The sequence below is a fragment of the Necator americanus genome, chromosome I, assembly GCF_031761385.1.
Source record: "Necator americanus strain Aroian chromosome I, whole genome shotgun sequence".
Classification (NCBI taxonomy): Eukaryota; Metazoa; Nematoda; class Chromadorea; order Rhabditida; family Ancylostomatidae; genus Necator; species Necator americanus.
The window spans coordinates 17,222,924-17,249,305 of NC_087371.1; the positions used below are offsets into that span (position 1 = coordinate 17,222,924).

At 42.3% G+C, this 26,382-nt stretch overlaps 6 protein-coding genes across 8 annotated transcripts; 1 reads left to right on the forward strand and 5 right to left on the reverse strand.

Annotated features, from left to right (window-relative positions):
* Positions 1–3,292: 3,292 nt before the first annotated feature.
* RB195_005894 (uncharacterized protein) lies at positions 3,293–11,782 on the forward strand (the record flags this gene model as incomplete). Of its 2 annotated transcripts, XM_064178689.1 has the most annotated exons (18): positions 3,293–3,355; positions 5,198–5,300; positions 5,479–5,592; positions 5,799–5,867; positions 7,044–7,187; positions 7,258–7,403; positions 7,693–7,823; positions 7,896–8,043; positions 8,168–8,277; positions 8,589–8,701; positions 9,141–9,257; positions 9,318–9,424; positions 9,509–9,635; positions 9,765–9,832; positions 9,920–10,025; positions 10,096–10,223; positions 10,282–10,463; positions 11,626–11,782. In XM_064178689.1, 18 exons carry the CDS (start codon positions 3,293–3,295, stop codon positions 11,780–11,782), a joined length of 2,133 nt encoding a protein of 710 aa, XP_064035709.1. The 2 variants fall into 2 exon arrangements, with proteins under 2 accessions (XP_064035709.1, XP_064035710.1); XM_064178690.1 differs by lacking the exons at positions 3,293–3,355; positions 5,198–5,300 and having other exon boundaries at positions 5,550–5,592.
* A 4,796-nt stretch (positions 11,783–16,578) lies between these two features.
* Positions 16,579–17,073, reverse strand: RB195_005895 (uncharacterized protein; the record flags this gene model as incomplete). The annotated part of the gene is made up of 1 exon (XM_064178691.1): positions 16,579–17,073. The coding sequence occupies one exon, from the start codon at positions 17,071–17,073 to the stop codon at positions 16,579–16,581; it is 495 nt and encodes a 164-aa protein (XP_064035711.1).
* A 275-nt stretch (positions 17,074–17,348) lies between these two features.
* RB195_005896 (uncharacterized protein) lies at positions 17,349–17,780 on the reverse strand (the record flags this gene model as incomplete). Its single annotated transcript, XM_064178692.1, has 1 exon — positions 17,349–17,780. One exon carries the CDS (start codon positions 17,778–17,780, stop codon positions 17,349–17,351), a length of 432 nt encoding a protein of 143 aa, XP_064035712.1.
* Positions 17,781–17,876: 96 nt separating this feature from the next.
* RB195_005897 (uncharacterized protein) lies at positions 17,877–18,255 on the reverse strand (the record flags this gene model as incomplete). The annotated part of the gene is made up of 2 exons (XM_064178693.1): positions 17,877–18,014; positions 18,115–18,255. 2 exons carry the CDS (start codon positions 18,253–18,255, stop codon positions 17,877–17,879), a joined length of 279 nt encoding a protein of 92 aa, XP_064035713.1.
* Positions 18,256–18,967: 712 nt separating this feature from the next.
* Positions 18,968–19,330, reverse strand: RB195_005898 (uncharacterized protein; the record flags this gene model as incomplete). Its single annotated transcript, XM_064178694.1, has 1 exon — positions 18,968–19,330. The coding sequence occupies one exon, from the start codon at positions 19,328–19,330 to the stop codon at positions 18,968–18,970; it is 363 nt and encodes a 120-aa protein (XP_064035714.1).
* Positions 19,331–21,598: 2,268 nt separating this feature from the next.
* Positions 21,599–25,336, reverse strand: RB195_005899 (uncharacterized protein; the record flags this gene model as incomplete). Of its 2 annotated transcripts, XM_064178695.1 has the most annotated exons (4): positions 21,599–21,681; positions 21,746–21,854; positions 22,594–22,760; positions 25,219–25,336. In XM_064178695.1, 4 exons carry the CDS (start codon positions 25,334–25,336, stop codon positions 21,599–21,601), a joined length of 477 nt encoding a protein of 158 aa, XP_064035715.1. The 2 variants fall into 2 exon arrangements, with proteins under 2 accessions (XP_064035715.1, XP_013295920.2); XM_013440466.2 differs by lacking the exon at positions 25,219–25,336 and having other exon boundaries at positions 22,594–22,758.
* Between the last annotated feature and the right edge of the window lie 1,046 nt (positions 25,337–26,382).

The following is a 26,382-nucleotide window of genomic DNA, read 5'->3' on the forward strand; positions in this document are numbered from 1 at the left end:
GTAGAAAGTCTGTTTATTTAGTTTTTTTTTCCAATGAGAAATGAATGCTTATCAGGGACTTCTGTACTTGAACGTTCTGGAATTTTTTTTTGTATATTTGGACAGTTTGGAGTTAGCAGCGAAATTCTTTAGTGGGAAAACAGCAATACTTGTCCGGCGCGCCTCGTACAACGGGTTTCAATGAACTTTATGTTCGATCTCGAACATTGTTGAGGTTTGAGGTCGAACATAACTGCACCAGGCTCAAGGTCGAAAGTCTATCCAAATTCAGTTATAGTCGGTTCTGACCCGAATATAACTGAGTCTAGATCTACTTCCGACACTATGTAGGGTGAGTTGAAGGGCACTAAAAGAAAGTTAAATTGCAACGATCGTTGGATGTAACGCACTCTACTGCTTATGGTTGGTTACGAGAACGTGGACAGAACCATACATGACGTTATCCAATATTTATTCCAGTAGGTTAACAAAATTCCTTACTTATGTGGAAGACACCAACAGTGCTTAGAAATCTGAATGTGAAATCTTTGTAAAGTGAACAGGGAAACGCTAAAGTCAATCAGTTTTGGTGACTTTAAAGACAAATTTTCGCTGAGAAGATCTGTAGAATTAATGTCTTCGTCCTTAGCTATTTTGGTAGAGGATGCAAAAAAAAATTAACGCACTCAAGTCTCTGTATTACTACTCTCACTAAACCCTAGTAAAAAAAACCCACGATAATTGTTTTTTTTTATAGAAATTCTCTAATGGATAACTAAACGAACTATGCTCTATGTGGGTAGTTTGCATGGTTTTCGATTGTTGAGTAAAGGCTATATGGCGCTTTGCGGCACATATATGAAATCTAATTACTTCAGCGCATGACTTCTGAATTTGTGGGGGTGGGGACGAAGGAATCTCAAGATATACCCAGCTCTAAGTGGAAATCTTAACTTTTTTTCCTAAACTGAGGTCATCAGCTTAATTTAAAAAGCAATGTACCCATACTGGGAGCTGGAACAAAACATTTCGAAGGTTTTAATTGCTCAAGTCAATCGATCGATTTGATCCATCGAGTCATATCATGCTGTAGTTTGAACGACTGGCATATGATACTGATAGGATTTTGAACGTTCTCATGCTTTACCGATGTTAGTCCCCATGGATGTTATCGGAAACGTGCAGTATAAGCTATAATTGCTAGATCAGTGGTGCTGTTATCTTCATTCTAAGACATCAGGGACAATTCCACTTTATAATCCTTAAAACACTCTGCTATAGGAGGGATCGAGAATTGCTGAATTTCATGTTGTTACTAATGTTTAGTTATCGAAAGATCAAAGGAGCGGAGTGACAACAACGTGGGCGAAAAGCCGACAAGAGCCGAACGGTGGAATGTGGGGCGGAAACAGGAGGCACTCTGGATTAAGAGCCGCGTGCTGTTTGCACGCTCATTGTGCCACTCTGAATGACTGAAAGCGAAAAGCGCCATAGATCAACCTGCGAAGTTTACGATATTGGCTTCCTTAAAGGCAGCGTACCACGAATCTGTGGAATGAGGAAATCCGCAGGAAAAGCTAGAGACGGGTTTCTAGATTGCTGTACCAGTGGTGGTTCCGGTCATCTCTTCCCGATCGTCGTAAGAAACGGCGTGGAAACTACTTTGGTTATTACGAGGTACGTTAGAACGCTCCTCTTTCCACACGTTCCAGTCCCCTTCGCAGCGTATAATTTGATTTACTCGAGTAGGCTGATGAGGGGACACTCAGTGATCTACGAATGATCGCACTTGGACGCGGCACAAGAGCAGCGCGTTGCAACTAAAGTCGTCTTAAAAAACGTCATCTTCAACGCCGTTTTTTTTAGGGCGGTTAGGGAGAGATGGGCGAAACCACGCGTGACCCCGCAATCTCCAACCATAACTCTAGATTTTCCCGCGGATTCCTTCACCAGGGCGGGTGTGGTGTAGTGGTTAGAGGTTCCGCTTCCTGCACAATCGATCGGAGGTTCGAATGCAGCCTAGTGCTCACCAAGCCTTTCATCCCTCTGGGATCCATAAATTGGTACCAAAGTTGTCCCGGGAGGATGAAAACACTGACGTGACACATCGGTTAGCCATCGCAAGTCATTGTGTAGGCCAGTTACACGTACGTAAACCTCGAACGATTCTAAATTGAAGTGGAAGTGGGTGTGCATCTTCAGCGAATTGATTAACGGCAGATCCCTTCAACTTTATCCCTCTAACATTATCCTTCACTACGTCAGATCTGTGGTATGCTGCCTTTAGAGGACGTGGTTTCATCTTGATTTCTTGCGCTTTAAACATCACCGATCTGAGAACTGTATATGTAAGCATGCTGTTTTACGGTTTGGTGTTTTTGGAGTTCTCAGCAGTATTCCGTGGACTACGGTGAAAGTAAATGGCAAAAACTCTGTCAGCAGACGTTTTATCCCACGTATATTCTCATCTAGAGGATGGAGGGCGGTCGTTAGGTACTCGCAGCCGCCGCGACAGCTGATAATTAGGGAAAACGACTGGTAACGGCAATCGTTAATTGCGCTGCGCAGTGTCAGCAGAGCACTGCGCTGCGTTTGCCTCATGCTCCGCCCATCACATCCCTCATCAGCGACTCTCATCGTCTAATGAGGTGCGAAACATGCCTCGCAGGTGCACGCTATCTCTGCTATTGCCTCCGTACGGAGTATCGATCGTTTACGTATAAAGATATATCAAAGGACTGCACACGAGATACCAGAAACAAGAAATAATTGTACGTTTTATTTGCGTAAAGCAAAAAAAAAGTCGAAATTTCACAAACTAATGCAGTATCTTACAAGGATTTAATAGTCTGTATAAATACAAATCTACATCCATATCTTCTATACAGTTTTTTCAGTCACACATCTACATCCTTCAAAAACCAAGTTCTAGGTTCTACACCTTTTCACTTTTATTTTGGAACGTTTTCAATTTTCAGCTAGCTATGCTTGCATTTGCTTTACACAAACAAAAACAAAAACAAATTTTCAAAAAAAAACCTTACAAATTTTCTACGTTTTCTTCCACTTTCTACGTTGCTACGTTGTTGCCTTTTTGTTCTTTGAACCTTCGTAGAAGGCAACTCTATCACGTAATTGCAATACAAGCATTGCTCATGACCTCAGGGATGTGGTGATGGATGGGCGTGGCTTAGTGATCACAGGTAGCCCAAGATATACCTGCTCTGGCCTACCGACAGCCCCTTCTGCATACACTTATCCGGCTGCAGATAATCGGCTGCGGGTACCTAACGATACGCACCCCTAGAGGATTATGAAATGGATCCGGCCAACTATTCTCGAACATAACGGCGAGGCTCTTTTAATGGACGAAACTGTAAGGTTCATTCAAGAGCTTGAATCTGAATTGATTGTTCTCCGATAACCTCCTAGCTCAGCTCAGAAATCACAGGAAAGAAACTACACAAGTGCAAATTACCCATCGTAAAAATAGATGAGGAATGCGTAGAATCATCCTCCTGTATGCCGTAAAAGTTCTTTTTCTTTTTGAGAACCCGTTTCTAGAATATGGATTCATACTGAAAGAAGAACTTTTATATTTCCCCCTTTTTCGTCGTTAAACTGATCGTTTCGTGAAGGTGAAAGTTGTTCAGCCTATCAGGTCAAGTTTTACTGTACCGTGGAATAAATAGTTGAAAAAGACCTCTTCTTATTTCAACGTGCTATTATTTGTTTATTCTCCATTTCCGAGACTAGTGATGACACCTCTATATCTATTCATGCGACATCTCAGTTTTAGACCAACTATCCGAAAGAAGGGAAAAAGATAATTACGTATTGTTTTCGCGATCAATTTCTAATTTTCTGCTGACAACATCGTCGGGCAATCTTGATAACGAATCAAACAACGGTTATCAGTTCCTCAATAAATTGTGTTAGAACACAGTGTTTATGTTCACTGTACTTCAGTTCTTTGATTGCCTTTCTGAGAGACGAACAAACAACCGTAGGAGCAATGATTTAGGCGATCAAAACATACGTTTATATGGAAGCCAGTCCGAACGTCCGGCTAATGCTGGACATTAGACTTCTCGTGTTGCACGCTTCATCTGCATCAGCTTCTCAATAGGAATTAAATGTAGTAAACTCTCCGTAAAACTAAATTTGTATATTCTATAACGACGGCTTTTTTTTCGTTCGTTTTCCCTCGAAGTTCAAACATTCATGAAATGATGATGAAATGAAGTGATGATTTTATGGTTTTCTTCTTAAAGGCATCAGTACTACATTTGAAGACTACTCAAACTTGATTTTATAATTACATATATTCTTTCGATACCCTAGCAGTTTGAAAACTGACGTGAACGTCATCAGCTTACTGATAAAGATAAGGCTCCGCACCAGATCATGTAAGCTACAATTCGAGCAGCCGTTTGCATTCGTGTTTCCAAATTCTGAAGAATGGGTGTTACCAACCTGAAAACGCAAAATTGCGGCGGAAAGGAGATGCGATGAAGTACATATTGATGGAACACAACGCATTAACTCTCACTACCATTAAATGGTCAACAACGTTTCGTGCTTGACAAATTCACTTCGAGTTATTGCGCGACATTTATTCGACATGGGACTTGTCCCACCCCAATTTAATTTAATTGATTAATTAACTAATTTTTTTCCGCTTTCTGGCGCCGGCGCACGAATACGACGTCGTTGAACCCGCCTCATTGCTTTCGGAATTTCGTTATACACACCACACATGCACACACGTGACAGAATAAGGCCGTTAACGTATAGAAGAATGATTATGCCAGTTCATAGGTTTATACTTACATGCGTTGCATTTCAGTTGCCCGTACTTCTCCTCGGCCGTGTTCGCGACGCATCAGAAACAACACGGTTCCTTTGTTTGACGCGTGCCCCGCCCCCTCCCCCATAATCCTCTGTCCGGTCGAACGCGCATTCGAGCAAGTGAAATGCTGCTCTTACATTTCCAACAAGCACCAGATGCAATCCGCCTGAATACGTACGATTTTCGTACTTGCTCCGACGTCGCATGTCCGCATCCTCCAGGGCATACCGTAGGCATTTACGTGGCAAAACATCAGTCTATGCCATCTCCATACACAGTTATGCACCCATTCATCCACAGGCATCATAAGTTTCTCTCCCAGCGCCATAAGACAAAAATTGGTGAAAACTGAGAAAGTGTTTTTAGCTTCAAATTAGTCCTATCGGACCAGTCGTCAATCTTGAAGAGTTTGCCGCAACTCATGATTGGCCTGACGCATTTTTACGTCCTCTGGATGCAGTATCGCTAGGTTCGTTCCGCGCAGTTCATTTCGAAGTTGTTGCGTCATGGTGATTCTATTTGTTCGTTAGTGCTTTGCTGTTTCACAGCACATCTGTGCATTTGAGAAGTTTCCTCATTTCTGGCTCCGACCATTTCATACACCCTTGATGTTGCTACTCTATATCCCTACATTTCTCGCATTTCAGCGACTGCCATCAAGATTTCTAGACGCATCACTCTTTGTATTCTATCAATAACATATTTTATTTACAGGCATATGTCATCACGGCGACGAGTACAGAAAATTAGCTATTCTGATGGTGGGTTTGTGATGTCTCTAGATTTGTTTCTAATAATATATTACCGTTTTGGACTCTTCGAAATACGTCAATGAAATTCAGTTATGCTTCTACGTTTTTTTTTGTACTAGAAAATTTTGTTATTCCAGTTCCTCACGAACTACTGATTTTGCTAGTGTTTTTTTAAACCATGAATAGCCTGTGCAATGACTGATGTTCTTTTTGAGACTTGGACGATGACGACGACTATTATGGCCGCTCATACGAAGAAGAAGTAGCAATGTCTCCAAGCGTCAGTGAGTGAAGCTTCTTCTGATAACCTTTGCATGAGCAAAATTGTGTTCAGAAAACTATTACAAAATGGATCATTCGATTTTCAGCAATGATTTATTTCACTTAGACATATTTATTGCCAAATTTCGTTGAATACCTCTTTGTTCTCCTAATATGGCTTCCCATACCCTCTTAAGGGTCTAGCAAGAGCTTGCATGAAAATATTTGAAAATTCTAAAATGGCTTACGACGAGCGAACGGTGTGAGGAATCTATGCGAAATATGCAGCAAACCATCTATTTCTAGTGATCTTCAGAAGCAAAGAGTTTCGAGTGGTGGTTAATTTTCAACACAAGTTAGGACATATGTTCCCCACGTATGGTAGGGTCAAAACAAAATAAAGCACGAGTGTCGCAGGACGCTGCGAGCGGTCTGCTTTTCAAGTTGCCAAAATGACTTGAAGTTACGTCACTCGGATCGATGTTGGCCGCAATTTTTCGTTTGTTCTCATTTTTTCTCTTTTCTTTCTGATCGTCTTTTAAGTTTCTTCTTTCGTATTTTGTTATGAGTGAAAATAATCAAAAAAATCGCACGATATCGATCCGGATGACGTCATTTCACGTCTCCTTGGTAAATTGCCGCTCTCAAGATGCTGCGAGTTAAAGGCATCACCCCACGAACCTGAGGTGGTGCGGATTTCAGATGGAGTATTCGTATACGGGATGGGAGACTATGGAGAGGGGGCTGATTCCGTCCATTTCTTCCTAATTGCCGTAAAAAACAGCCCGGATGACACGGCTTCAGGCGTTTTGGCGCACTATTTTCTACAGGGAGTTCGACTGGTGCGCGCCAGCCTTGCAGAGCGCAGCATCTTCCGGGCTGTTTTTTACGCCAATTAGCAAGAAATGGACGGAATCACCCACCTCTCCATAGTCTCCCATCCCGTATACGAATACTCCACCTGAAATCCGTACTACCTCAGATTCGTGGAGTGATGCCTTTAAAGGCGGATAAAAGCTACGTTGCTCCAGTCCGACCGCTCATGTAACTACACTCGTTACACTTCATGGGGAAAATTGAAGTTACAGTCGGATCAAAACGCTTCATTTCGTTTTGATCCGACAGTAACTTCAATTTTCCCCACTTTCGTGGTTTTCTTGTTTTTAAGCCCATTTTTGCATTCAAAATTATTTTTCTAGCCGGATACATGTACCAGCGACAGCGGACGGCACCAGAATTCACACTTGGAACTAAATTGAGTGAATTCATACCAGAAGAACGTCACTACCCCGAACAGGCCGACTACGGGAATGAACAAATGTTTGACATGGATGTGGATGATGGTTGGATTTTGTTTCGTCTGTTATTTGTTCTTACCCCTCTAAAGGCGAAATACTACTAAATTCTTCACAGGCAAAGAAACTAAGCCTTCCACATCCACAACATCACTTTTTGTGGATCCCGGTCCCCGTCCTGGACTAGAATTTGACGAACCCAGTCGACCTTCTAAGCCGATTGTGATATCTTTAGGATCTATTGCGGGGCACGAAGAGGAAAAGGTGAGCGTGAAGCTGTGTCTCTATTTTTTTTGCAATTGCTACTGTAAATTTTCTTTTCTTATCACTTCTTTGTAACATGGTGGTATTGATCAAATGTAAACATCAAATAAAGGATGAAGTGATTGTCGCTTAGGAATTAATCCCACTGATCATGTCCACTGTTTTTTAGACGCTATGGCACCTAGAGCTTTCTAATTTGAGCCAAGAAGCTGGCCGATTTTGTCGATTATTGTTGTTTTATTGGTAGGGAACTTTAGAAATAAAAACGTCTATTTTCCTTTTCATTTAGCCTGTTATCCCTAACATCACCAATCTGCGCGTTTCCGAGCCCAGTCGCAGCGGATCGAAGTCACCATCGAGAAAGAAGTCAGTTGCAAATTCCTCACTTGCGACTTTACCGGCTAACTCTAGTAGCCACAGGTGACAAAATTGTTCCCGTTGGACGTCAACTCTATAGCTCTTTCCACGTCTTATTTCTATGCTTTGTTGCAGGCTGAATCAGTTAGCAGCTATTACGTCTGCTCCATCGACGCCCAGAAGAACTCGGCGACGCGAAGAGGGCAAGCAGCTGATAAATTTAGTGGTGGTGGGGCACGTAGACGCTGGAAAGAGTACGCTGATGGGGCATTTACTTTATCGGGTATGATCAATTTCGACTTTCGACTCTATATCGATTGTTAATTCGATTTAGAAATTTGTTTTTGAAAGGATCAATGATGAGTTAAGAAGAACAAAAAGAAATGGTTTAATATTTTTGGATTCAGTTGGGATGTGTCGATCAGCGCACAATTCATAAGTACAAGCAAGAGTCAGCACGGTCTGGAAAGGCTTCATTTGCTTTTGCGTGGGTTCTAGATGAGACTGAAGAGGAACGGTGAGTTTTATGGGTCCTTTTTTGTTTTATAGTTTTCTGGTTTTGAGTCTACGGCTTAATGTCATATTCTAATTTGTGTTTAATCTAGATTTCGGTAATGTTTAGAAGTACTGGTTTTTCAAAAATTTCGAAAATCTCAAGTGTTCACTACAAAGAAGTATTATGAGCGCTCCACCTTTGTTTAGTCCTCTTCTAACTTCTCTGTTAAACTAAATTTTTTTCGTCTGATTAGAAGCCGTTTTTATTTCTGTTCACTTTAAGTGGTTCTTCTTATCCTCCTTCTTCCTTTTTTAGAACATTTTTTTCTGTAGAGCTCGCGGTGTAACGATGGACATTGCGAAGACTACCTTTGAAACAGACTCGAAACGTGTTTTGTTGTTGGATGCCCCCGGACATAAGGATTTCATCCCGAACATGATCACTGGTAATTACTCTATTGTTCTAAATGTAGTAGCATTCCGAAATTATGTGAGATTGAAAGATCGATTCTTTGGGATAGTCTATATTAAGAATTAGTGAAAGTTTCTCTTCTTATGGGTGCTGGTGCTTAGTGTTTTTTTTTTGACAACATTGATACTTTTTTTGCATTATTCTGGTTTTTTTTGTTGTGTTCGTCTAATTCAGGACCATAAGTGCAATAGGGAGAAGTCGGACTCTCCTCAGCTGAAAGGGGTTTAGCTCATGGGGTGCAGCTCAAGTGAAGGGGGTTGTTTCGCCAACCGTCCAAAAGTGAAGAGGGTAATTTCGCCAACCGTTTAAAAGTGAAGCAGGTCCCTTTCCCAACCGTTCAAAAGTGAAGGTGGTCAGAGCACGGGCTCCGACTATCGTATATATGTTCAGAACCTGTAGCTTCAGTATTTTAGGTGCTTCACAAGCAGACGCAGCAATCCTTGTGGTGAACTCTACCCAAGGTGAGTTTGAAACTGGATTCGATAACGGTGGACAGACAAGAGAACATGCAATGCTGTTGCGATCACTTGGTAAAGGTCGAAGTTTTCGCGTCATTCTCGGCTTGAGAGAAATTTGACTTTTTTTCCAAGGTGTCGGACAATTGGTAGTGGCTGTCAACAAACTTGATACGGTGGACTGGTCACAGGAACGATTCAACGAAGTTGAAGCAGCGATGAAGTCGTTCCTGACGAAACAGGTGGTTGTCCATGCTTCGTCACTATCTTACACGATTTGTCATATCCTTCACTTTCCGCCCTAACCTTTAAGCCTTTCTCTACAGGCTGGCTTCAGTAAGGTTCGTTTTGTACCAGTTTCTGGACTGAATGGTGACAATCTCTCCGAGAGGGTTTCTGACGACCATCCACTTCGGAAATGGTATTCTGAAGGATGCTTATTGGAATACATAGGTGATTTTGAGAGATATTGTGGAAACATGCTTCATTTTCCCCATCGACATTTTGAAACAGTGAGTACGACATGAAACTCACTCACTGTTTCGAATTTCAAAATTCATTTGGTTTATTTTCCTTTCTCAGATACTTTCTCTGCGCCTTCTCGTGCAAGCGAAGGCCCTCTGCGGATAGTTATTAACGACGTTTTTAAGGTATCGTTAATAAGATTTTCTGTCAGTGAACATCTTTTAAATTGATTTCTTACGCTTTATATAACTTCTTTAGCAATAGTAATTAAGGCTACCACCACCCAGTTGAGCTTAAGTGGTAAAATTGAGTCTGGTGAAGTTGAGACGGGGGATAAGGTGTTCATAATGCCGAATGCGGATGCTGCAGTTGTTAAGGGTGCGTTTAAGTGGAGTTTTAAGTTTCAATTACATTGTAGTTATTAAAAGATGTTGCACTCATCTTTTAGCGTGCTCTAACGATGATGGAGGTGCAATAGATAGCTGTGTTGCCGGTGACCATACTCTGTTGACACTGAGTGGCACTTTTGAACCGGATACGATCCATGCTGGACATGTCATTGTGCGAGGAGGACCGGTAAGAGTTTCTTTTCTTTTTTTTTGAGCTAAAGACTGAGACGCTATGCTTTTCTTAGGATGCCTTAATGCCCTGTCGCAGATTTGTAGCCAGGATTGTGGTGTTTGACGTGGTAGTTCCTATCATGAAAGGAACGAAGGCTGAGTTGTATTGCCATTCGCTATGCGAACCATGCACAATAGTGAAACTAATATCATCGATCAATAAAGCCAATGGACATGTCATAAAAGAGAGGCCGAGGTATTTTACTTGTTTCCTTCATTCTCTCCTAAAAGCGTGTGAACATGGAGGGAAGATCTACAATAATTAAGTCATGTAGACGTATCCAAACGCGTTCATAAACCTCAAACGGTCCTGAATTGAGTCGAGCCTCTGTTGTGGCACTGAGCCCCTTAAAGTTCATTAAGGATAAATGTTTGCTGTTCCTTTACTGTTCCTCAATGGTAACCTAAGTTGGGATACATCACCGAGTAATGTTTAGAAAAACCATAATTAGTTCCAGTGAAATTTGAACAGGAATAGCCGCTAATTTAAGTATTAGCTCTGTTTTCATTCTTTTGGTTGTGCGGTTTTTTAATTAGGAAATTTTAGTGTAGAAGTGTTACTTCTGCGATCAATTTTGAAGAGAAAAACCTAACCTGACCTTGCTCTTATTCTACTTTCTTTTGAAAAGAAAACACTGACAAGTGAAATGGTTTAGAGTCTAAGAATTTCCGACAGGAGCATGGTCCTCTCCGTAGTTGTCCTTGAAATGAACTCTTTGCTGTTTTTTTTTCAAACCTTAAGGATTCCATGTTTCGTGTTGTGACTTCGACTTTCCATCATTTGAATTCCCGAACAGAGCGTGAAAACTCCGATGCTCTATTCGAAGTCCGATCTTTTAGACCTCTAGTGTCACTCAAAGCTGTTGCAGTGCCTAGTATTTATGAGATTTATTTGGGTGAAATATATTGTGCCAGATGGTAGTTCGTCATCAAGAACGTTACTCGGTAATGTACATGTATGACAGTAATGTTTTATGGTGTCTAAGGGAAAGAACAAGATGAAGTTGCTACTGAGGTTTTTCGAGGTTGGCGGAAGACAAAGGAAACGAAGCGAGCTCGCTGTCAATTCTAAGCGCCACTTTTCGGGTTAATTCCCGTTTACCTTCTTAAGTACAGTCAGCGGCGAATATGTTCGACCAGTTGAGCGCGATGCGTCCTCGACTGGTGTTAGGGAGAGGGATTGTGTGTTAAGCAGTGAAAAAGTGCTGCTGCAGATGCGTCACGCTCGCTCGTACATACTCGACTTCGGGTATGCATCGATTATTATCTTGAGCAGATATGTTTTCGCTTTTCTACCTTCTCGTTTTAAGATAAAAATTCAATCTGATGTGAAATTATCTAAACTAATCGCGTTGCAGGTGCTTGTCGAAACAAATGAGTGGGTTGGTGGAGATAGAGACGGAGCGGGAAGTTGCAGTTGAAGCTTACACAAACTGTAAAGCACTTGGACGCATTACAATCCGGGCTGGAGGTCAAACCATAGCCGCCGGAATAATAGAACGGAAATTGAACTGAAGTTGCCAGTTGGTAATTGCTTTTTTCCAATCATATTTCTGGGTATAGTACAGGGCAAAGGAAGCTTTCATTCCTCTTGTCATTCAATTTCCTTGTTTCTTTCGTTTTCACTTTTCCCCATGGTAGCAAAAAAAATCATGCACTGAGCTCTTTTTAGGTGGCCTTATGTTAATACTTTGTTTCTTTCATATATTTGCGTGAAAGTATTATATTTGTTGCTATGTCTGCTGTTGTAACGTCTAAATGCAGAACTGTTTTGGTTTTTGTGTGTTTTTGTTGTTTGTTCTAGTTCTAATTGGGTACTCCAGTACGGAAAACATATTTTAGTCTACCATTACTATTAAAATATTTTGATTATGAACTATGAAATGAGTGGATTCAAACTTTCGAGGGGTACTGTGATCGAGCACTTATGTGTTTGTACTTAAAAGCTATTGGGATTATAGTATAGTTATAGATGCTCTATAAGTTGCCATGTAGGCCCAAATAGTTCCACATGGAAACTTCAGTTTGTTGTGTCATGTAGTGGCGTTGACCACTCCGACATTTCTGCGACACTGAGGGGAGGGATTTACGTATGAGGCCGCGTTTTACTGTTTCTGTTTATTTCAAATGAAACTACATCTGAAACTTGTCGATAATTTTGGCATTTATGACTCAGATCAATTTACTGCAGAGTTTATTGTGAAAATAAAGGTTTCTAAAAAATTGAAGTCATACTGTTAGTCGCTGAAGCATTGGATTCTAAAGGGGGTTTCGATAGACCAGAAAATTCAAGAGTAAAGTGATGCAAGTACTCCTATATGTGCAGCATTTATAGAAATGTGGAATACATAGTAAGTTCTGGATCTCGCATCTTTTTGTTGGTCCTTCTGAATGAGACCTGTGCCAAGAATGCGTTGCCATAAGCACGAGAGACGAACGCGATGGATTTAGTAATGAGGCAGTTTGACGACTAACATCATTTCTCGGATTTAAAGTGCTTTGTGCCAAGGCATTTTTCCCCCTCTCATGCTGAAAAGAAGTACAAGTAGATACTTGGAGATACTACTATGGATCACTTTCTTTTCCTAGGTTTTTATTTTATTCGTTTCATAATGCTTTTTCCAAACATCCTAGAGCCAACCAAACCTTTCACCTTTTCGGTATCGATAAATTGGTTCCAGACTTGTTTAGAGCGATAAAAACACAACATCTGCTAGCCTCTGCAGGTTTTTTTTTTGTACTTTCATAAGTCGTTGGCTTCCATAGGCCTCATGCGATTTTGAATTGAAGTAGAGCACACTGCCGACTTCAGAGCGGATTGATTGATGTCAAATCTTTCCTACACTCATTGTCTTTCCTTTCATCATCATTTTCTTTTTTTTTTTAATCAATTTGTACTGTCTCCTTTAAAGTACATTAGGTAAACTTAGAGAAAATCACCGGTGTGGATACAGACTAAGAATCGCGACTTTTCGTGGTCACAGAGGAGCGATGACGGAACGGCCAGTCCTCTTCTTCTCTTCAGCACCATTGGAAGGACTTCATGTTACATAGTTTGTCGAGATCTTTTCAAAATTCAAATGGATCCCACATTCTATGATCTCTGTGTTCGATCTATTGTGTCTCCATCATTCACAGCATGCCTCTGTCATTTCCAGCACCCATGCATTACCCAGTATTTCTTTTCGAACATGCACACCGCGCCTTTTCAAAAACTTAGTGTTACTTCCGCAGTACGCACTCTATTGTGATGTAGTATTCATTGTTGCTTGCTACGACATTGTTTGATTGGAATACTTTTGTCTTTCAAATAATTTTGTAGTAAGAAGCTGTAGAATAACCACATAATGAACGAAAACCTTGTCGATTATTGTCGACGGCTGTGATAACTATGATTATAGTCGGGTCAAAACGACAACGAACGACCCTACAGCTGAATTTAACAGTTGATTATACTTGTAAATGCGGACAAAGTAGCGAATAACTGTTGAAGGATAGATGTTGATTAGGATTCCCGTTCGGGTCAAAACAGCTTTTCTTGTTGTGCAAATGCGTAAGCAGATGCACTAGAAAATTGTTTATGTCCCATCACGGGTTGCTTACGCAGTCCCACCACAAGTAATTTCGTTTTGACCCAACTTAGGTTTTATGATAAGTTCAGTGGGATTCTACACTCAATCGGCTTCACATAGGAGAGGACAATGGCTGAAAATGGAGGAGAAGCAAAGGAAGTGGGGGATTATTGAGAAATATATAGGCGCCGGGCAGAATGTTGTGCCAAAGTCCGTGATACGCTGGAACAGACGACAACGACCAGAACACTAATATTAACTAGTAATAGCGAATATTTGCACTGCAGTGTGATTGTACACGTAGACGCATTGCGGTCTCTTGGGCAGAGATACTAGCTGACTTTCGATCTTCTTTTAGGACGGAATGGTTAGAGCGTGCTGATACGACACCGTCGAGAATGCCGCTAGAATTGTGAGGACATGCGCTAAGCCTTCCTTACCAGGAAACTGGACTCAGCACACGATCTGTAATGAAGCGATTCAAATTGCGCGAACGAATCATCGCACGAACGAAACAGAATTACGGGGTGGCTGATGGTAATATACTTGTATCAGAACGACATGAAGCGCAGTCCAATTGCATAAACGACTGCGCTGGTAAGGGCGCTGGCGCGGTTGAGATGGCGGTGGAATGGACATGGGGCCATCACAAACTGCAGCGATGAAAAGTGCTAGCGTAGGTCCCCATTCGATCCTAACCGCTATGCTACACCGTGCCGCTTCGAGAACAGCCGCTTACGCAACTTGCGCCGTGCTTCACGTTGTTTTGACTTTTCTGTATGTTCACTTTCTTTGTTTAAGGATTTTTGGACATGAACTTGCTAGCGATTTCTGGGTTCAAACATAAACTTATGACAGTGTTTTTACACCATGTGCATCCGCATCAGAAATCCTTAATGGATCCTCCATTAATTATGTTCCGTTGTCGATCGCTCGCGAAGACTTCGTTAATAGATGCTTTGTTGATGGTGGCATCTTTCAACATCAAGTTATAGTCGGGTCAAAACAACATGAATCATGAGTGTAGTTGTGGTGCATTTGCGTACGCGCTAGAAACGGCGCGGTGGAGGCAACAGCTGGGATCGAGTTGGGACCGTCACAAACTGCGGCGATAGGTGGTGCCAGCAAGGGTTTTGCCACACTCCTAGCCGCTACGCTCCACCGAAGCGCCTCGAGAGAAGCCGCGTACGCAGTTGCGTACGTGCTTCATGTCATTTTGATCCTACTATAGATTCCTGTTACGAAGACACCGTAAGCGTTTGAAAACGAAATGCAATTCGAAGACGCATCGTTGATATGACTGTAAGGAATAATGTCGCGTCAAGAATGCTTGTGGTGACATGAAGTAGACATTTATATGGGATTCACGTTCGCTTTTAGTGCCTCTCTTCGTTCTTAGAAACGTAGGTTCTTCGGGTTGTTTTCGTCCAAAATTATCCGTGACACGAATGACTTCTGTCTGTGCGTTCCACATTTTGTCAAAATTTGGCAAATACCTTAGCTGATCCACCTGCCATTATTGTTACCTTTTATACCTCCAGGATCAGTTCGTTTATAGTCACCGCCAATTATCTTTGCTTCGATTCTCGCGACTCGTATACCGCAACACAAACACTTTCTCTGGTTAACAAACACTTCGTATTCAATCTGCCCCGCACAAGTGACTTGAATTCGCGGTTGTTCGTGCAAACATACGAACGAATGTAGTGGGATCCGAAAGACCTGAAGCTTGGTGCAGTTGCGTGAGCGGCTGAGCACAAAACGGCGGAGTACAGCGAGTGGTTGGGATCGCGATTGAACCATCACCTTACTCAGATTGACAGCAACTCTTCTGCGCGTTAGGCTGCTCGCCCAAACCAAAATGTTTGCTACGCCGTTTGACAGACATGAAGAGCCCTCGAACCTGGGTAACTAACGTTTATATACACTAAATAATTACAAATCGAAGGCAGGAGTCAAAACTGCACTTATAAGGTCAGCAACGCAGTCTTAGGAAAAACTGATGCAGTTACGTGAATGATTGCTTCGAAGCGATTGAGCTAGCACTATCGTGAGTGATCTGAGGGAACTGTAACTAGGCCAGAATAAGCGATGTACAGAATTTGATTAAAATATGAATACAAAGGAAACAAATCAGACATAAAATTACGCGCACTTCGGCCAACAAGACCAGTGAAAGCGAAGAAGATCGATGCTGTAAAATTGTGCTGTCTAACCGATTTCTTTTATTCGCTCCAAACATATATATATATATATATATATATATATATATATATATATATATATATATATATATATATATATATATATATATATATATATATATATATATATATATATATATATATATATATATATATATATATATGACCTACTTGACTTAAAGGCATCACTCCACGAATCTGAGGTGGTGCAGATTTCAGGTGGAGTATTCGTATACGGGATGGGAGACTACGGAGAGGGGGGTGATTCCGTCCATTTCTTGCTAATTGCCGTAAAAAACGGCCCGGAAGATGCGGCGCCGCACAAGACTGGCGCGCTCCAATCGAACCTCATGTACAAAATGGTGCGCCAAAACGAATGAAGCCGTATCTTCCGAGCCGTTTTTTACGGCAATTAGGAAGAAATTGACGGAATCATCCCGCTCTCCGTAGTCTCCCATCCTGTATACGAGTACTCCACCCGAAATCTGCACCACCTCAGATTCGTGGGGTGATGCCTTTAATCGGCGGGCTGATGTCATCGCCTGACGCGATTACTCGCATCTTCGCCGAGGTGTGCCGTCCTTAAACACAGCTCTGCCCAACCTTCTCGATCTTCTGCGAGAGCTTGCACAGAATCAATCCATTCGTCGCTATTCCATGTTCTGCGAAACCTTACGTCTCGCCTGAACTGCCTATCCGCGCCGAGCGTCCTCAGGTCCTTTTTTACCACCTCAATCCAGAACTTCCGTTTTCGGCCAGGTGGCTTCCTCCAGCTCGAACCCGACGAACTCTTCAGAACTCGTAAGACAAGGCGATCTGCCGGTCTCCTTAATATATGGCCAAAGAAGCGAAGACGATTTACTTTAGCCGCTTGCGAAGGCGGTGCAAGGTGTTGATATTTTCCACGTGTCATGCTCCGGTAAACCACATCAATTTCTGCGTAAAGATCTTCATTGTGGCATACCCTAAGCCAAAAGTACCCAAGTAGCCGTCTAAGCAGCTTTCGTTCCGTGCACTCAAGCCTCTCCATAACTGTTTATGGTGCTGCCCAAGTCTCCGATCCGTACATCATGATGGGACGAATTGCGGATAGGTAGACTCGCAGCTTGACTTCGTTGGTGATGGGGTCGACCACAGGCATTTCGTTAAGGAGTTAAATGCAGAAGTGGCCTTAGCGCATCTTTGCTGAACATCTCTCTCGTAGCTGCCGTTGTTCTTCAGCATACAGCCCAGGTAACAGAACTCATCGACGAGTTCTATCGGTTGTCCGTCCACCTTGATTCCCGTTCGAGGTCTCGAAGAGATTCATATCTGCTTGCATTTATCAAGGCATAGGCCTAGTCGGTAGGCTGCAGCCAGCTTCGATACAAGCGTGACAACATGTTGAAGTTTCGTACTGCTTTCTGCGAATATAACAACATCGTCGGCGTACTCGAGGTCAGTCAAGGGCATCCTTATGGTGCTAAGACAATGTCGGCAGGACACTGGTCGACTGTTCTTCGCATAATTTCGTCGATGGCGGAATCGGTGAGGAGAGTTGAACGCGGCTTCAAAGTCCAGAAACGCTAGTTGCATAGGCTTCGAATACCGCTGCCAGATTTCGATCACTCTCCTGACGATGAACACCTGATCTATCGTAGATCGGCCAGGACGAAAGCCAGCTTGCTCGTCGCGCGTTGGTTGTTCGCGATGTTTAATGAGTCGGTCCAGGATAATGCGCTCCAGTACCTTGTACATAACACGCAGCAAAGAGATTCCTCGATAATTCCTTGGGTCTGTGACGGATAACTTCTTGTGGAGGGGAATTATGATAGCGTGCCTCCATTCTTTCTTTCATTCTTTTCCATTCTTCATTTTCTGAATACAGAGCAGGACCTCCGACTCGGTCGGTGGCTCCTCGTTAACCGCATATGTCGTTCTATGACCGTGTTCGAGTTCAGGAGCTGACGGTGCTAACCGGTTCAGCAAGGTCTTGAAGTGTTCCTTCCAAATTGGAAGGGTTGCTTCACCGACAGCTACCCCATTAGCAGTGTTAAGGACATGGGAACATCTTTTTATTTTGCCGCTATACTGTTTTAGTAGAGCATAGGCTTTCCCACGCCTTCTCAAGCTCCACCGCTCTTGACATCCACTCGTTGTCGCGGTCTTGTTTCAGTTGACGACGCAACTTCCTTCTAAGACGCTTTTCTTGGTTGAAGCCACCAGGGCACATACAGAATTGTACGTGGATTTTGTTTTCGCAGATGCAAAAGCACTCTTCTTCTGCCGCAGTAGAACCAGGAGCGTTTCCCTTGCAGCGTCCTGTATGCACTTTGTGAATGAATCCGCATCGCTAAGCTTCTTCCTGGTCCGTACTCCAACATGAATAGACACATTGGAATGGAATTTCGTTCTGCATTCTTCATCTTTCAGACCTGCCATGTCGATTTTCGATTGGAGAGGAACTAATCGGTTTCTCTTGCGGAACCTTATCTTGAGCTGAGGAGAACTAGACGGTGGTCAGAATCGAACGCTACGTTCCAAACAGCTCTAGATTTTCGGATATCTGACTGAGGAATGTTCCTCGCCAGAACGTAGTTGACCTGAAGTTTAAGAGTCCTCACCTTCCGCTCGCACTGTTCGTCAGACGTTAAAAGGGTCGACCCCTGCCACGTGAGCTCATGGTGTCAGCTATTCCTCTTAAACGCCCGTCTGTTCGCACAAGTCGACCAGACGGTCACCGTTGTCCGACGTGCACTCCGCTGCATAGTACCATTTTTCTAGCACATCTCATTGCTGTTTGAGTCCCATCTTCGCATTTGTGTCGATTTCGACAATGATTACCTGCTGGCTTGGTATTTTAGACATCAGCGCATTGAGTTCATCATAGAAAGCGTCCCTACTGTTGTCCTCAGTGGTTTCCATAGGTCGTGAGCACTTACGATCTAGAGTTTACGTCCTCTGCGATCCCGCAGTCGTAGAAAGGCGCATCTAGACGACGTTGAGCCAAATTCCTCCACCTGATTCTTGTAATCGTTCCTCACAGCTATCACGCAGTCACCTGCTTTGTTCTCACCAGCATCGCCGCAGTATATGATGTAATTTTCGATGCTGATGGCGGGCCGATCTCTCATGCGTGTTTCCTGCAGTGCAGCAAAAGGCACACAGAGATATCGCTGAAGTCTGGATAGAGCGGCTTGTTGGAGTTCACTCGATAATATTCGGCAGTTCAGCGTGACGAAACGAATGGTTGTTGCCAAAGATTTCATGTTCCATTCAGGCAGTTGACCTTTCAGGTTATGGGCCATGTGATGGAGGACACCACCTTTTTTGCAATGTATGGGAATCTTATCTTGTGACAACAGTGCGGGTTATATAGCTCGTAAGTTCCCAATGCGAACACTCGAACGACTGATTGCGTTTAGTTAAAGCAGGGCCACCACGTGCAGGTAGCAATCAGACTTGTATACGCGGCCCCTGAAAACCTATACCTCGAGAAATGTTTTCAATTCGTGTCTATACAATGTTGGTATCGAAAGAGTGTCTGACGTTTGAATGTTCTTCAAATGTAGAAATGACGCAAATAGAAAGAAAACTATGAAAATTTTCGGATAAATTTATTTAAAAAAAGGGCAAGGCGTTGTCAGAAAAATACGATTTTAATTCTGCAGAAAAAGTCGCTACTATTAATTTTCGTTGATCACTGATGGCGATCGAAGGGGAAATGACAGAAATCTGATGTCCGGGTTTAGCCGGACGTTTAAACTGGTATATAATAACCCGCTTGGTTTGTGTGTATGTGTATGTTTTTGTCTATGCGTTTCTTCGTGTGTTACGAAATTCCAAAAAGGGAGAGAGACGACTGCAGCGGCGCCTGATTGGTGCCGAGGCACAAAAGCTACGAATGCGGGTGAGGCGGATCTCACGGCGTCGAATTGATGCGACGGTGCAAGAAAGCTACAAAATGTGGTGGAACTGGTCCAACTGTGCGACTGCGGGATCGCAGAGGACGTAAACTCTAGATCGTAAGTGCTCGCGACCTATAGAAACCACTGAGGACAACACTAAGGACGCTTTCTATGATGAACTCACTGCGTTGATGTCTAAAATACCAAGCCAGCCGGTGGTCATTGTCGGAATCGACGCAAATGCGAAGATGGGAACAGCAATGAGACGTGCTAAGAAAATTTTATTATCCAGCGGAGCGCACGTCAGACAACGGTGACCGTCTGTTCGACTTGTGCGAACAGGCGGGCCTCATCATCGCTTCCATGTCTAAGAGGAATCATCGACGCCATTAGCTCACGTGGTAGGGGTCGACCCTTGAGCCTATGCTTTACTAAAACAGTATAGCGGCAAAATGAAAAGATGTTCTGTCCTCAACACTGCCAATGAAGTAGCTGTCGGTGAAGCAACCCTTCCAATTTTAAGGGAACACTTCATATGCGGTTAACGAGGAGCCAGCAACCGAGGCGTAGGTTCTAGTCTGTAATCAAGAAATGAAGGATGGAAAATCTGGTGGAGACGACGGGATTAGCGCAGAAATATCTTCCTCTGTCTGGGATTCGTGAGATGACAAAGATCATCCGTTCAATATGGATAGACGAAAGGATACCTGATTCGTGGAGACACGCTATCATAATTCCCCTTCACAAGAAGTTATTCGTCCAAATTATCGAGGAATCTCCTTGCTTCGTGTTATGAACAAGGTATTGGAGCGCATTAGCCTGGACCGACTCATTAAACATCGCTAAGAAACAACGCGCGACGAGCAAGCTGGCTTTCGTCCTGGCCGATCTCCGATTGATCAGGTGTTCATCGTCAGAAGAGTGATCGAAATTTGGCAGCGGTATTCGAATCCAATGCAATTAGCGTTTCTGGACTTTGAAGCCCTTCGACTCTCCTCACCGCATCTCGAGAGAAGCCGCGTACGCAATTGCTTACGTGCTTCATGTCGTTTTAACCCTACTATACACCATGGTGGTGATAATTACTGTTAACAATTGATTAATTAATGGTTTCCTTCGACAAGTGATCCACATGTGAACTCTCATGTAGATGCTGTCCATTACCGTTAATGTAGAACATCTCCGCATTTTTTTAATGCCTTTAATGAATCAATAGCACATTACAGGGAGATCACAGTAAAAAATAAAAAGTGAATAACGAAAGACCGTTAGGTGAAGAAATATAGAACCCGGAAAACAAGACAAATCTATTACTAAAATTCTTAGAGTTAAGGTTGTTGTTAGACTGTCGAGTAGATTCTTTATGCCACTCTATCTTAATTTACACTGGATCATTTGGGGATAATTGTTTACAAGTAAAGTAATGAATTGATGAAATAAATGAAAGAATATTTTTTAGAGATAAGTTGGTAAGGTTACGTGAAAGTAATTATCTCGAAAGAAATTACTATCCCAAAGTGATCTACCGAATAATCGCCGTTAATAGGACATCCTCTCACGTCTTCCTTCTGTTATGATAGTATTGTTTTGCTTCCATGTGCAACTGATGCCGATGAATGGATTTTCCCGCACACTTCAGCTGCTATCTATTCCTCGCTTTTCACATTCTCACAAAGGTAAACCCATAGTTCGTAGATTATTAATTTGCTCAGGCGACCAAGTTTCGTTCCCATCACGTGCTGTATTTGTTTCTGAAACGTGTAAAGTCGATAAAATGTTTGCGCTTCTCTTCTGAACTGTGTACACTCCGCCAACCTTCACTAAGTCGAAATTGCACTCGACCAGTCAGTAAATTTGAATCCATATGGCCTCGAGCAGTACAGAGAACGCCGTTGAACAGAAACGGAAACGACTCGAAGTCTACCTGGAAGTAGTCGATTATCAATTTTTCTGCCACAAAGGCAGATCAGTCCACAGGTATGTATTTTGCAGATTTTTAGCAAAGAAAAATTCAAATGGATTGAATATCAAATTTTTATTGAACCGTTAACATCGCTACATGGATTTTAATCGATTTTTATTTCTGAAGAGCTACATTTTTCGGCATTTTCCGGATGTATTAAGATCACACTTTATCACGTCTTTATTTCTAATTTTGCCATATATTGGTTCTACATTGACTCTGTTACCCGATAACCAATAATTTTGTAGAACTAAGAAGCAGGGGTGGGTGTGGTGTAGCGGTTAGAGGTTCCGCTTACTGCACAATCGATCGGAGGTTCGAATCCGCCCTAGTGCTCACCAAGCCTTTCATCCCTCTGGGTCGATAAATTGGTACCAGACTTGTCTGGGGGGATAAAAGCACTGACTTGACACATCGGCTAGCCACCGCAAGTCATTGTATGGGCCAGATACACGTTCGTAAACCTCAAACGATTCTGAATTGAAGTGAACGTGGGGGCGCATCCCAAGCGGATTGATTAACGCCAGAAACTTTATCTTTTATCCTTTAAAAAGAAGCATGCCTTTGTGCCGGAAGTTGTGGAAGCTGAGATTTCCAGGGACAGATTGACTCCAGTTTCAACGAAAGTCTGCAAGGATTGCATTGGCCAGTATCTATTTTCTGTCATGGAACTGGAAAACTTGTCCAGAAAAAAACCAACCAGTGCGAGTTTTCGCTGAGCTATCGCTTCACGAAACCTTTCACGTCGTTCTTCAACAGGTGCATGTTCGAATGGTGAAAATCGAACGGTCGATGGTTGTGCTAGTTGTACAAGAAATTCATCGCTTCGAAACACTTCTCTGGGATTTGGCACAGAAGCGATCATATCTGAAACGTGGATCGATATTAATCAATACTGTGCAGGTGGAGAGTAGCTACCTCGAGATGGTGTAAAAAAGAAACTAGACTTAAAAGTGCAGCGCGATAGATGAGTACTACACCGGCAGATGGCTACCGATTACCAGGTGGGCGTGACCCGTGGGCGGAAGTTTTGGTTTGGATCGGTTCGTAACGTTAGATGGTGGCTTTCAAATGGGAAGGATTTTGCGTAGCTTCTTGGGTTTCACGACAGAGTATCACCGAGAAAGATAAGTTTGGTAAGATTAACTAGATATCCAGTTAATGATTATCACATTGTTGTTGTATTCATCTTTTAATGTTTTTTCCAATCACTTTCTCACGGAAAACAGTTTCTTTGCCCAGCAGTATTTGTTTTTGTCACACCAAAGCGTATCTAACTTGTACACGCTTATCGTCGCTCATCTACAGAGGTTCGTTCTTATGACGGTTGTCATTTGCGACGCATCTAACCTGCATCTTGCCCGCAAGATAGCTATCTACATGGTCAACACGCCGTCCATCTTTAAACGACGCCTAACGCCTTGACAGTGCGATGTGAGGAAATGTTAAATAAGAAGTGGTATAAGCTAATCCACAGGGATTCCTCTCGCAGTTCAGAAGAATCCGGCAGACGTATCTGGTAGTTCAACACCTCTCCCAATGCAAAAAAAAAACAAACAAACCGATTAGCTTAGGATTAGTAGTTGGATCTGGAACGTACATAGATGAAAGAGATCAGAGATATCAGAGAGGAAGGAGAAGAGAATAAGGGAAAAAAGCCGGAAAAAGGGAAGAGATCTTGAAAATCTGTGGAAAGCCTGTGGAATTTCGTTTTTTATCTTACTACTTTAGAGAAAGTAAGTCCAGAGAAAAGAAAAGGCAGCGAAATCACTCATATGTAGGTAAGCGCAAAACTGTGAAAGGAACTTAGACTGCTTAGTTAGGCAATCACATTGATAAGAGCTATCAGGCTGAAAAGTGTGGACAGCTTGGTACCGATAAAAACACTGTTCAATCACTGGTGGTGTGCGAAAAAAAGGAAGAATTGTATAAATTGTAAAAAAAAAATGTGAAAAAATTGCATAGAAATAATGAAGTATCACAATTATTTGTAGTTTAAAGAAACAGTGCATGTAAAATTATAGAATTCAAAAGAATTTAGGGAAACAAAAGATGTTAAACAAATTAAATGAGTGCGCAAGTATGTAGACTAATAACGATAGTTTTGATTAAATGAGGGCTGCTTTTTTACGTTAAAAAACCTAATTCAAGAAAAAAAGCAAAGAAAAGATATACAGTAGAAGGGTTGAGCAGGAACACCAACACCAGCTAGAAATGAAAACAACCATGGATACTTGCTCATCGAGGTTTGTATTTATTCCTAGAGCATTGTAAATGTTCTGGTGTTTCTTAGATTTTTTTACTCGAAGAGGCTGCGGATCTACTACGGTTCAAAATGTTTTCTCATTTATTTGAAAATACTCATAAGTGCCGTAAACAAAAACAAGAAATACCAGAGTTTGCTAGAATTTTTATAAAATATCTGGAGCAAAGTTGGTCTTTTTTGCACATTAATATGCGATGGTTGTTCATAACATCCGCGATGATGTTAAGTTTTTAGATTGGCTGTTTGTTGTTTATACTTGCAAATTTAGATCTTAGCTTTTTCCTTTGAATCCACTTCGAATCCATTAAATAAGTGCCTAAAACGCCCCAAAACTGACAACTAAGACAGTTTGTACAAACCGGATTAAATGCTGGAAAGCAAACATTTTTTTGCACTGGAATATCGAGATTATTTCCTCACTTGAACCTCGAAGAGTTTTCAAGGACGAAAAATTCGAGCGGTTGTAGCGGTGGAACAAACGTGCTGTACCGGTTAAGTTCCGCTCAAAGAGGAGCACAGGGCTTCGTTGAAAGTCACGTGTAGTTACATGGTTGCTTCAGATATATGTTGTCGTGACATTACACCTCTGAACAGGAGGAATATTTTGATCGGTCACTCGACACACTTGTCAACATTCGCCCATAAACCAGGCGTCATTGCAGATTACAACGTGGCAGTTGCAACAGATCTAAGTGATGGTGAATAATTCGTTTGACGAGGAATGAATTGAAGGTGACTGGGAATCGGAAGTCGAAATGTATTATATTAAGTGTCTCGTTGAAGTCATGAAATTTAAATGATCAGTGCTCAGTATTGATTTCTATACGGCGGAACCGCTCAATAATAGCCACTGTTTCCACTTCAGCCAATCACAGGAAAGTTTCGACGCCCCTATTACTCTCTTTGTGTGCTTAAAGGCATCACCCTACGAATCTGTGGTTGTACGGGCTTCAGGTGGGTTATGCCTATACGGGGTCGCAGATTGTGGGGAAGAGGGTGATTCCCTTCATCTCTCCTTATATCAGTGTAAACGGACGACCCCGGAACGCTGTTTCTTACCTCGTCTCGTCTTAGAACCCATTCGGACGAATCGCAGGCAGGGCGGAGTGTGCGGAGCGCAAACGTTGCGCATTGCAACAGAAGCCGTCATAAGAAGAAGTATTCCAGGGTCGTCCATTTACACTGATACAGGGAGAAATGGACGGTATCACCCTCTCCTCTACAATCTACGACCCCGTATAGACCTATCCCACCTGAAACCCGTACCACCCAGATTCTTGGGGTGATGCCTTTAAGATTACCTGCTACTACAGAGATAGCGCAGTCGAAAAAAATCGAACTAAAATGAAGTGAACAAAAATGACAACAAGCATCTAGAATGATCTTTTCGTCACTGATTATTTGAGATATTATAGAGAAGTTATAAGTTTAACTTTTTTTTTACTCACGGATAGGATGTCTATCGATTTATGGGACTTCATATGCCGGCAGCTCATAATCACATTTTCCGGCGACATCGTTTTTTCTTCAAACATCCAATAGGAAGCTGTAGAAGCATAACGACACACCTGTTCTGTGCTGCCGCGTCACCTCATGTAAGTCGTCGAGGATTCAAAAATCCTTATGCCCAAACTTTATGCCCGCTTTTCCCCTTTTGTGGGAAAACTACTCCAAGAGGTTTTACCTTTTTTAATCTCAAAAATTCAAAAAGTTGAACAGCAGATTCATTAACTGAAAAGAGGTGATTCAGCAGAGCTCTAACTAACGCATTAAAGCGTGGGTGTTTTATCTTTTCGTGAATAGCTAATGATCCACAGAAGCACGTAACATTTAGTACTTCAAATACTATCCTATGTTTCTAGGATTATTCATTGATGAAGGCATGTTTTGTTTGAACTCATTAGTTCTGAACTTTCGGCGACTTTGAGAACATCTTATCTCGTAGTGATATCACCCAAAGCATAAGAACTGCTTCCATCTGCACTTCTATGGTTAGAAAGCTGCCATTCTTGTTCTAGATTCTCAAATTCCCTCACAGTATTCATCTATTTCGCTGCAGGAAATACTATTTACTAGTTCCAATCACTTTATGCTGTACTCTTCATTGGATTAAAGCAGCGTGGGTGCCTTCGTTCCCCCGCGGGAGTACTACGGACCAAATGAAAGACCAAAACCGTGCTCACTTTGCTGCTTGCTTTTTTAAGGCAGTGTGCCACTATCGAT